The sequence below is a fragment of the Chinchilla lanigera genome, unplaced genomic scaffold (assembly GCF_000276665.1).
Source record: "Chinchilla lanigera isolate Chin_1 unplaced genomic scaffold, ChiLan1.0 scaffold00007, whole genome shotgun sequence".
Lineage (NCBI taxonomy): Eukaryota > Metazoa > Chordata > Mammalia > Rodentia > Chinchillidae > Chinchilla > Chinchilla lanigera.
In genome coordinates, this window is record NW_004955408.1 from 1,501,641 (window position 1) to 1,513,685 (window position 12,045).

A 12,045-nucleotide genomic window follows, 5' to 3' on the forward strand; every position below is an offset into this window, starting at 1 on the left:
GCCCCCCGGGCCAAAGAGGCGGCACCCCGCCGTCCTGCGCCTCCTGAGGGAGCCTGCGAGACCCGCCGCCCGGGAGTCCCGAGCGCCACACTCACCTCCCGCCGAAGGAGCCCGCGGGACTCGCCGCGGGACGGAGCCGCACCCGGCGCGTCGGACTACATTTCCCACCAAGCTGCGGGGCTGCGGCGCGGAAGTCCGAGTGCGCAGGTGCGGGCCGCAGGGGCAGAAAAGTGGGGGCAGCTGCTGGCGGTAAGGTTCCCGCCATGGCTCCAGGTGTACAGCGGCGAGCCGATCTGAGTGGCCACCTTCCTGTTACTACTGCCCCTCTTTAGAGGCCTTGGGACAGTGGATGGGGCAGATAATCTTCCGTAAGCGTTGCTTTTCGTCATCTGAAATGAGGAGCCTCTCATCCACTCCTTGGGACGCGAGCCTAAGGAGATAAGGTTGTGATACATCAGATGTGGTGGGTATTTAGGTCAGTGTCAGGAGATGCTCTTAGTTCTTCAAAATTACCACAGTATAGAAAGATAGCAAAATCTCTCTCCATTAAATGTTTGTCCTACATTCAGGTAGTTTCAATTCCATCTGCCACTTTGGAACTTGAAGTGTGTGACATTTAGGGGCACAGCAGTATGGTATCTTCAATTGTAACATTTGGTTTTCTAAGATTAATTGCTAATTTCCTCTGTCTGTTTTTTTCTCCATGTTTTTTACGATGAGTAAGGCTGCGGGGATCAAAGATCTAAGAACCATTGTGCTTCCAAAATATCTTGATGTTGATTCCGCACAAAGAGCCAACAAGTTGCTCTACATGTGCCACTCACTGCAGAAGCCAGTTTTGTCTTTTTCTTTTGTTCTGCCTTTTAAAAAAATATTTTTTATTTTTTACTGTGACAGTCTGAGTTGTTCCTCACACTCTCCCAGTACCCATTGCTGAGGTTCAGGTGACACTATCCCCAAAATATGACACCTTGGCATTTGAGAAAATAGCAGAGGCAGGAAGGTCACTCTCACCTTGTTCTCGTCAGTTTCCTGTTCCTGGAAGAAAATACCAGACACCTGTATCTTAAAGGAGAAAAGGTTTATTTTGGCTCATGATTTTAGAGGCCTGATCTATGGTAGCTGGCTACAAAGCAGACACATCATGGTGTTAGGGTATGGTGGAGAAAGGCTGCCGAACTCATGGATACCAGGAAACAGAAAGTGGAAGGCCCAGAGGGGAAGGGACCAGGGATAAGACTGCCCTTCAGGGTATGTTGAATAAGGTGTCATTTCACTCTCTCACATATTTCCAAATTTTTCCTTTAACTTTAGTTTTCAGAAGTTTTACTATGATGTGTTTTGGTGTAGGTATCTTTGGGTTTATGCTCTTGGGAATTTGCTCAATTTCTTGAATCTACAGGTTTATACCTTTCGCTAAATTTTTCATCCATAATGCTTCAAAAACATTTTATGCTTTTTCCCTTCTGAACTCTGATGACAAAAATGTATATACTTTTATTATACTCTCTCTGGTTCCTGAATCTTCTCTTTTTTAAATGTTTTTTTCTCTAAAATTAATTTCTATTGTTCAATCTTCAAATCCACTGATACTTCCCTGTCCATTCAGCTCTTCTGTGAGTCTATGCAGTGAATTTCAAAATTATGGTTATTGTACTTCTTCAGTTCTAAAATTTCCATTTGTTTTTATCCCTTTAATTTACTTTTTAAGACTTTGAGTTACTTCACTGAGACTTTTTAATTGGTTTCAAGCATTTTCATAATTTCTCATGTATTTTATACTTTATCAGCATTAGTCTGTCGGATAATATTAACATGGTCACTAACTTGTATCTAGTTTTTAATTTTATTTAGATGATCTTCCTGGTCCTTGGTATGATGACTATCTTTCAGTAAACCTGAACATTTTTAGTATTATATAATGAAATAATGGATTTTACTTGAATCTTCTATCTGCTTTGCTTTGACACTATCCCAGCAGAGGCAGAGAAGGTGCCACTTAATTGTGGCCAGATGGGTAGATGTCCAGGTCTTTCACTTGGCCTGATACCTGGAGAGGCAAAAGTTTATTTCTTGATATAGCTTCTTACTGGGTCCTACTATGACTTGGAGAAGCAAGAGTGCTGGTTTTTGCCATTCCTTTTTGTCTGAAATGACACCATAGGGTTGAAATGTAGCCTCGTTACAGCTGGACAGTAGTAAAGGTTCTATGCAGTCAGCCTTCACTGAGACTGTCCTAGCAGGAAAGAAGAGAGATGCTGTCTTCTTACTGGGTAAAGGTTCAGAAATCTAGGATCCCCATGTAGTCTTCACTATTCTTGGTAGGATGCAGCAGATTCCCATAACCAGCCAGTGTGGATGAATATCCTACTTCGTGGCCTGCTCAAATATTATCCAGCTGGATCTTTATGGCCCATCTTTACAGTCTTGCAAAGTGGAAGTCTAGGCTTTCCCTGTGGTCTTTTCTGGTGTGTGTAGTGATAGGATCATCTTTTTCTGTTATTTGGCTGAAGTAGAGTGGTTATTTTCTAAATGCTTCTGCTCTTGGTAGCTGCGCCTTTCTTGGTCATGTGGGTACAGAAAGGAAGCTTTGTTGGGGCTTTTTCTCTGCCCATTGGTGTTTCTGGAATCACAATTTTTTCAGATTGAAGTCCGGGATATATAAAGCAAAAAGAATCACTAAAATTTTATGTTTATTTTATATACAAAGGGATTTTTATATGTATTTAGTAAAAGAAATAGGAAAACATACATTTGTCTGCTCCATTTTATAAAACAATGACTTTTAGATTAAAAACTTAATGCATAATTATTTTATCCAACAATACTCATATATAGCAATATTGTTACTGATAACGTAATGTAAAGAATATTTCTTTGTACTGTTTGTTCTCAACTCATCTTGATGTTTCTTTACACAAATGCATATGATGAACATTTCAAATTTTGAGTTGATCCTTAAGAACCATAAAGCAGGATATTAAATGATATGGTGGAATTCTGGAGTTGAAAAAGTCAGAGACTGTGTAACTCGAAACCAAATGGGGACTTGAAAATAGATCTCTTGACTATGTTCAATGTTCTCATTGAAAGTTGTATTTTTAAGTGGTACTAATGAAACAATTATATTTTATAACCTCAGACAGACTGGCCAGTGTACTAATGTAATTATATTTTCTGATTTTGAAAGACTAATTATACTCTGACTTTGAAAAGTATAAATATGTCAGATGTAATTAAGAATTTTGCTATTGATGGTGTTCAGCAAACTACCAGGACAATTACAGGACACTAGGAATAGAACTGGCCTCTTTTTCCCTCTCACTAGGAATACTTTTTTTTTTTTTTGGTACTGGGAATCGAACTCAGGACCTTGTGCTAGCCAGGCAGGCATTTGTGCTGCTGAGCTATATCCCCAGCCCTTCTTCTTCTTTTTTTAAGGAATACTTTTTATAGACTGCCAAACTCCTATCCCCAAGAATCAATCCTTCCATCAATTTCTCAAGCCAGAAATTCACAAATCATCTTTGAACTGTCTGCTTCATCAAACATTCCTCCTAAAACAGTCTTCAAATTGGTTACCCACTCTTCAGAAATATATATTAGTATCTTCAGAATCAAACTCCAACAGCCTTACACTACAAAGATCATTCAAAGTCTCTGACAGCTGAACTCTAGCTTTCATTTCAATTAATTTTCTTTCATCTATATCAGCAAGACCAATCTCCTTACTAGTTCCTATAGATGTTGGACTCTGTCTTCCTCTGAGCCTTTTGCTCCTGCGCTACTCTTGGCCTTGTCTTCTCCTCCCTTTCCCAATATTACTATTCCATGGATCCTTCAAATTTGGATGAAAAAAATTTCTTTCTACTCTAAATTCTTAGAGGACAATCCTGGCCACTTTAAGCAGGTTTCTATTAAGTAAGAAACCTAATCTTACACATACATACACTTGCATGTTGATACATTATGACCTAGTAGGACTGATTTCAGATATGCAATGTCAAAATTAAAATAATGCAATTCTCTATTAAAATAGTGAAAATATAATTTCAATCAATGCAGAAAATGGATATGACAAAAATACTATTCTCATAAGAAAAAATTCGTAACACACAAAGAACACAAGAAAATTTTGACAAATATCCACCAACAAAGTTAGTTTCAGATTAAATGGATCAATATTCAGTGGTATCATTTCTACTCAACATTGTACTGGCCCATGTTATACAGGATTACAGTGTAAGAAAAGATATGATTGGAAAAGGAAAACTAAAATGGTCACTTTTTTATATATAATATGATTGTGTATGCAGAAAATCCAAAAGCATCTACAAACAAGCTGTTAGAAATAATTGAGTTTAACAAGGTTGCTAGATACCAGGCTACTATACAAAAATCAACTGTATATCTATATACTAGTAATAATGGAAAATAAAGTTAAAAAATATTATTTCCAATGATTCTCACTACAGTGAGCATCATATCCTCTGTCTTCATAACACTACATAAGCTTGTCCCCCTATATAGAAGGCCTTTCTATTGATCTTCATATACCTGGTCAACCACTACATTTTAGTTTTGAGACTTATCACTCTGTCTTTTTTTTTTTTTTGGTCTTTTTGAGACAGGGTTTCACTATGCAGTTCAGGCTTGCCTTGAACTCACTTTGTAGCCCTGGCTGGCCACAAACTCATGGTGATCTTCCTGTCTTAGCCTCCTGAGTACTAGGATCAGAGGTCTGCATACCACACCCAGCTGAGACTTACCACTCTTTAAAGCATTATTTTTCTCCCACCCTGAGTAGCTTTAAAACTTTAATTCATCAACAAATTCTCTCCTTAAGTATCTCCTCCTACCAGATTTCAAACATACAAGTATAAAAGTAGAGCATTTTTAATTAAATAACTATATAACAACTCAGAGCCATGCTTCCTTTAAAAATTTTTCTAAAGCATATTTAAACTCATCTTGTTATTTTTAAGCACCCAAATATCGAGTGCTATGTTTAACATCTTACAAATGCTATCTTTTTTCTACCAGAGAGAAAATGTCAACAGGCCAGGCTTGCAGGTTTATGCCATCTTTGATATCACAAAACATTTTTATTGTTACTAACAATTTCTAATTGACACTATACACTTCACAATGAAATTCAAATTCCTTAGTATAGAAAGACCCTTTGTTACCTAGCCTTTGCCTCCTATAGCTTCACATACCATGCTCATTATTTCTCACAAGATTTTCTACAAATGTGCCATGCTGTCACCCATCCACCTACATCTTTGCATATGTGGTTTCACCTATTTAGAACATGTCTCTCACTCTTGAAGAATTTCAGTTATTCTCCTAAAATGTCTTAGGTATCACTGTCTCTGGACTATCACATCTGGTTCTTCCAGAATTCCATGGTTAAGTCTCATGCCTTCTTTCTGCCTCCTGTAAAAATCCCTCTTGTCCCACTACATAGAATCATCATAAATTAGACCTATTTTCTCCATGAAAACCACATTAATTTTTATCACCCACTATTCATTTTAACTCCCACTTGCCCATCTCTTTCATTTAATATTTGAATATGGGCCGTTTCTTTCTTCATACAAGTTCTAGTGCCCAGGGTAGAATCTGGCCCAAATGTAGGCCTAAGCACACATTTACTGAGTAAGCTGGTTTTAAAGGTCACTTTGCAGTCTAAAATTTTCCAAACCTATAAAACCTTAAGTGAAAAAAATAAGGTTTTAATCACTGATTGATTCCTTTTTAAAGACTTTGTCATGTGCTATTTTAAAAAAATTATCAGGATTTATCTTACAACCAACTATAAAACTATAGCTTTACTTTTGAAGTGATTGGCTAATCAATACAAAAGTTTTGTTTGAATTATCTAATACTACTATTCGGAGCATCATTATGGTTTTCTAATGAATGGCTTCAATAAAATTTTGAGAACAAAATTAAGAATTGTTTAGAAAGTGTGGGAGACCCTGGGATATCATTTAACAGAACAAAAAGGAAGATAACAAACATTTTTTTCTCCTTTTTAATGAAAACCATGCAAAAAGTTTGACAATAGGTTAGGAAAAGGTAAACTCCAGACACTGAGGTAGCTTGCAGTTTGTTTGTCTTTTATTTGGTCCTGTGCTCTAAAAATGCATGTACTCATTTGTTACTAAATTAGCTCCAATAAATATGCTAGCAGCTCATACAGTTGTTTTCTGAGAAATCTAGCAACCCTGAACACCAACTTTCCTCAAGTTTACATAATGCAAATACTATATAATGCTGATAAAGACAGGAAAAACCCATATTTCATCTTATAAATGGCCAGTGGCAATATCTGCATCTATGAGGTGTCTGTCTTAGGATGCTGTAAAAAGTGACTAATAGGTATAAAATTTTTTACCGTAATTATTACATACGCAAGGTTTATCCTTGGAAATTAATATCTGATGAGGACTAAATTAAGTTTCCTAATATTCATTACATTTAGTAAATCAATCTCAAGTACCTATTCACTGATAAACTTTGGTTTAAGGCTTTCACACATGTAAATCTGCTTTCAAAAAGTCTGAGTCAATATGAATTTTATGATGATTAGTAAGAGATGACCTCTGGCTGAAAAGTTTCCCACATGCATTACATTCATAGGGCTTTTCTCCAGTATGAATTCTTTGATGTGCAATAAGTGAGGAGCTTTGTCTAAACGTTTTCCCACATGTACTACATTTAAAGGGTTTCTCTCCTGTATGAATCCTCTGATGTTGAGTAAGAGCAGCACTTTGCCCAAATGACATCCCACATTCTAGACATTGATAAGGTTTCTCTCCAGTGTGAATTCTTTGATGATTACTAAGGGATGAGTTACATCTGAACGTTTTCCCACAATCACTACACTTATAGGGCCTTTCACCAGTATGCATTCTCTGATGTTGAATGAGAGCTGAACTTTGTCTGAAGGCTTTCCCACATACCTTACATTTACATGGTTTCTCTCCAGTATGAATTCTCTCATGAATAATAAGGGTTGAATGGGAACTTAAGGCTTTGCCACATTCAGTGCAATTATACAGTTTCTCTCCCGTATGAATTATTCGATGTCTGTTGAGCCGTGAGATAGAAGTGAAGCCTTTTCCACATTCATTACACCTGTAGGGCTTTTCTCCAGTGTGAATTCGTTCATGTTGAATGAGTGATGCACTCTGACTGAAGGCTCTCCCACATTCACTGCATTTGAAAGGCTTCTCTCCAGTGTGAATTCTCTGATGATAACGAAGAGATGAGCTGGACTTAAAAGTGTTACCACACTCATTACATAAGTAGGATTTTTTTCTGAGATGAAGTCTCTGACCTCCTGGAAGGGAAGTAGTACAACTGGATGGCTTCCTGCCTGGATTATATTTATGGGGATTTTCTTGAGCATGGATTTTTTGATGTATAAAAAGGCCAGATCTTCTGCTAAAGGATTTACCACATTCTTTACATCTATAGGATTTCTCCACAGTGTGGGTTCTAAGGTGCTTACAAAGGGATGCACTATGGCTGAAGGCTTTCCCACATTCTTTACATATGTAGGGCTTCTCTCCAGTATGAGTTCTTTGATGTTGAATAAGAGCTGAACTTTGGCTAAAGGCTTTTGAACATTCTCTACACTTAAATAATTTTTCTCCACTATGGTTTTTCTCATGTTTACGGAGGGATGAATTGTGAATAAAAGCTTTTTCACATGTTCGACATTTATAGCGTTTTTCTGCTATTTTGATTTTTGGTTGGTTAAATGAATTTGAATTCTGCTTGAAGCTATTTCTTTCTACTTCATATTTTAAAGGTATTTTGTCTCTAGCAATCCTTTGTGTCTTAACAACAACTGATTTCAAACTAAAGTTTTGGCCAAATTCAAAATTGTTATGGCATTCATCTAAAGCAAGGATTTTCATATGGGTTATTGAAATTATTTGCAAACTTTCATTTTTGTCCCGTTTTTTAAATCTGTCTTCAGATATGCAGGGTTTTTCTGGTATAAAATCCCAGGGTTCATCTTTTTTTAGTCTCTTCTTCCTTAGCCCCTGAAGTGATAAGTCTTTCGTTTGAGTAGTCTTTGTCCTTTGAAGACTGCTTTTATATCCTGGAGGAAGGAAAAAACAATTGCTAATGATTGGTGTGATTAGGGGAGACTAAATTCATAGAAGGGGTATTTGATATCTAAATAAGGGTTTGCGATAGAATAAGGGTTTGTATAGAATATGGTAGCATCGAAAAAATAGGAAAACAATAATTAAATGATAATGAGCAATGGTTGTACTACTAGAGTGAACGAAGAATAAAACAAGCATATTTAAGAAGCATGAGCATGGTAAGAATGATCAGTGCAGTGAAAAGAGGAATTAGAGAAGTATGAATTGAGAAATGTAGTCTGGTACCCAAAGCCTAAGACTGACTCATCAACTGATTCATTTTTAAATTATTTCCATTTTTGAATGTCTTGCCTTTGTTTCCTACCTAACAAGCTCCTCCACAGTCTTCAGATTCATTTCCATATTACCTTCTCTGTGCACTACTTCCTGACTCTGAGCTCCAGCAATTCATGACCCTCTTCTTATTATAGCACTTTTACAACACACAGTTACATTATATAGGAAACTTTCAGCTCCACTAAAATCTTATAAGACCACTGTTGTAGATGCAGTCTGTCATTGATGAAAATCATACAGCACATAACTACACTATATGTAAAGAAAAAATTTATCTTAAGAGAGGCTGCAGCAAAATTCAGCACTGCAGACAACAAAAACACTTAAGAAAATAGGAAATGAGGAATACTTCCACAAAATGGTATAATTTATACACCTTAGAACTTAAACTAGTATCTTACATAGTGAAGAAGTACTAGATGTATTTCCACTATGCTCAAGGACAAAGCAAAGGTATTCATTATTTTCCCTACTACTCAACAGTGTACTAAAAGCATTAATACAAATGCAGTTAGATAAAAGAAACCAACTAGAGACTTAAAGATGAACAATGAGGAAGTATAACTAGCTGTATTTGCTGGTATTATACTATATATAAAAAATCCCAGGAAATCAATGATTCACTGAAGTAATAGACACAGCAAAATCAATAGCCATCATTTACAAAGAGAGGAGCACATCTGCAAGAAATATGAAGGCTAGGCATAGTGGCACACGCCTGTAATCCCAGCATTTGGGCTTAGGCAGGAGGATCATCACAAGTTTGAGGCCAGCATGGGCTACATTTGGAGTTCAAGGCCAACTTGTTCATAGGGAGACTCTGTCTCAAAAAAATATGGAAAACCTACATGAGAAAAATGTTATGAGCATTTTGAATGACATTAAACTATACACAAACAAATGGAATGATCTCTCATATTGTTGGATAGAATAATTCAAGGTCATAAAAATGTCAGGGGATAAAGACAACAAGAAGTGCCATAGCAAACATCCTGCTAATATTCTACAGAGATCTTTGTCCTGCAAATAACAGGGCTTGGCTACCCACTGCCACTGTACCACAGAGGTGGTGCAGACACAAAGGCAGGATGCCACTGCTGCAACCTCCACTGACTGAGGTAGTTTCCAAAGGATTTAAACAACAGTGCTGAATCTCCACAAATCCTGACCCTTTTTTTTCTTTCTACTTTTGGGAGTCAGACACTTAAGGATAAGGACACTGAAAAGCACCTAGCACAGGAGGATTTAGAAAGTCATCATACTTGTCTAAAGAAAGGCTCAGAAAAAGGCATGAGAAAAACTTTGATTATACCTCAGGCTAATTACTGGCAAAGAGACACCTGTAACTATAGAAAAACAAAACCAAAAATTAAATGAACAACACCAAAAACTGAAACTCCAGAAGACCCAGAAAAGGAGGAAAATCTCACTCCCAGAGTAATAGGAGTAAAAGATTAAAATGCCTACTTTTCTTTTCTTTTCTTTTTTTTCAAGAAATGGTCTTGCCAAGTAGTTCAGACCAGCCTTGAATTCACTATGTAGCCCAGGCTGGACTCAAACAAATGGCAATCTTCCTGCCTCAGCCTCCCAAATGCTGCGATTATAGATGTACGCCAACATACCCAGTAAAATGCCTACTTTTCAACAAAAATCATAAGAAAATTTTTTTTTAAGGGAAAGAATGGTCAGTTCAAAGGAAAAAAATAAATAAGAGTCTCATGCTCTACTGACTGAGCTAGCTGGGCAGAAAAAAATAAACAGAAAACACTTATGAGGAAAGATCAAGTGGTGGCATATGACAAAGAGTAAGACAACTGTCATAAAGCTGCTCAGAGAGCTAAAGGAAGATATAGAAAAAGTCATGAAAATTAGGAATGAAGTAAAAATATGAATAAAAAATTAGAAAACATAAAAAGAAACAAGAAATTCTGCAGATGAAAGTATAGAAATTCAGTGGTGGATGGCCATCACCTCAGCACTTTGAGAGACTCAAGCAAGAGGACCCAAAGTTTGAGCCCTACTGGGCAACTTAGTGAGCCTGTCTCAAAATGAAAAACAAAATGGGCTGGAAATGTAGCTCAGTGTGACAGTCCTGAGTTGAATGCCCAGGCTAAAAAAAAAAAAAGAAAAAAAAAGTAGAAATTTAAAGGAAAATTCCACTTGAGATTTTCCAAAGAATCAAGTAGACAGAAGAATCAGCAACTGTGAAGGTACAATAATTAAATTTACTGTGTCTGAGAAAGAGAAAGTAAAATACACTGAAGAAAAGTATATAGAACCACCATACCTAAAGTTGGTCAGTAATCCAATCATGGCTTTCCTTTAGGGCTGTCTCCCAGAACTGAGGAGGAGTGAGCTGACACCATCAGCAGGGGTCCCAGCCTCTCCCTGCAAAGCTCAGGACCCCAACCCTACTTCCTGTTCAGTCTAATCTGTCTAACACTCACTTCTTTCCTCTCTTAGGGGCTCAGAAGATGGGGTACAGGGTAAGACTCTCCTTTTCCTCATTCTCACACACTCAGACTATGGCTAGTAGCCGGAATTCCACCTCCTAATTCTCAACGGCTTCCCTGCTGCCTGCATTCTGTCATTCTGTTTGCCACCAAGTAGCCTCCCTGACCTCTGGCAGCTGCTACACAATTAGGTACTTCTTCCAAATGAAAGTTAACAAAACAGATGCCTGTACTTGGCATCTCAGATGCTGTCACCTGAGATCAAGCCTGGGCTGCCAGGAAAGGTAATCTGGTTCTGTGCTCCTCCCTGACCCACACATGAGGGGCTGTGGCTGACAGTGGAACTGACACAGCCCACACCTCTCCTCCATGCCTTCAGGTGCCCCACATAGCCGCAGCCTGCTCTCTGTAGTGAAGGCACCTGGGCCTGGCTCCAGGTTATGTAGGATTGCTCAGTCCAGTGCAGCTCTCAGATCCTCAGACCAAACTCTGTGATAGGCATAGGATTGGCGATACCTAGTGCCATTGTTGTCTTCTGCAGCCTCATCTACCCTTCTCCTCACTAGACACTGGCTTCATCCATCTCAGAATCCTCACACCTTGCCACTTCCAGGGCTGGGTTGATTCTCCACATGCTCAAATCCCTGCCCTTTCTCAGGAAAGTGGTGGCTGCTGCTACCTCTCCTTTGTTCTCACAGCACTTTGACTTTCCTCTGGCCCTCACTAGAATTTGTCCTTCAACACCCAGGTGTGGAATGTTCACTCTTGTTTTCTGCACTAGCCCGCAAGCTCATGAGGACAGGACCTAATCTCATCATGTCCAGTGCTGGCCTCTGAGACCCTGGAAAGAGGTTATACACCATATATGAAGGAGACAAGCTACAGGACAGAGGGCAAGCCTCAGTCCTCTAGCAGCAGAGATTGCCTAAGTATACAGCATGACCTTATCCTCAAAGGTCACACTCCTGTTCTCTGCACTGGGCACTTTACTCAAGCTCAGTCACAGATTCCTCTTTCTTAACCTCCTGGCAAGCACTGGTTCCTGGGATTCTGTCCTCTGGTCTGTTCCCTCACCTGGTCAGCTCAAGGCTGACAATGCCACCTCCACAGTGAGGGATCCCTGA

General features: G+C 38.4%; 2 protein-coding genes across 2 annotated transcripts in view; both read right to left on the minus strand.

The window, feature by feature from the left end:
* Positions 1-169, minus strand: part of Zfp2 (ZFP2 zinc finger protein) — a 38,969-nt gene extending 38,800 nt beyond the window's left edge. The window contains 1 exon segment of the mRNA XM_005376030.2: positions 96-169. The gene's annotated coding sequence lies outside the window, so the exon portion shown is untranslated.
* A 5,857-nt stretch (positions 170-6,026) lies between these two features.
* LOC102007304 (zinc finger protein 354B) overlaps positions 6,027-12,045 on the minus strand; it is a gene marked incomplete at its 5' end in the record, with an annotated part of 12,573 nt that continues 6,554 nt past the window's right edge. The window contains 1 exon segment of the mRNA XM_005376027.2: positions 6,027-8,122. Within this exon segment, the coding sequence (XP_005376084.2) occupies positions 6,540-8,122 (1,583 nt within the window).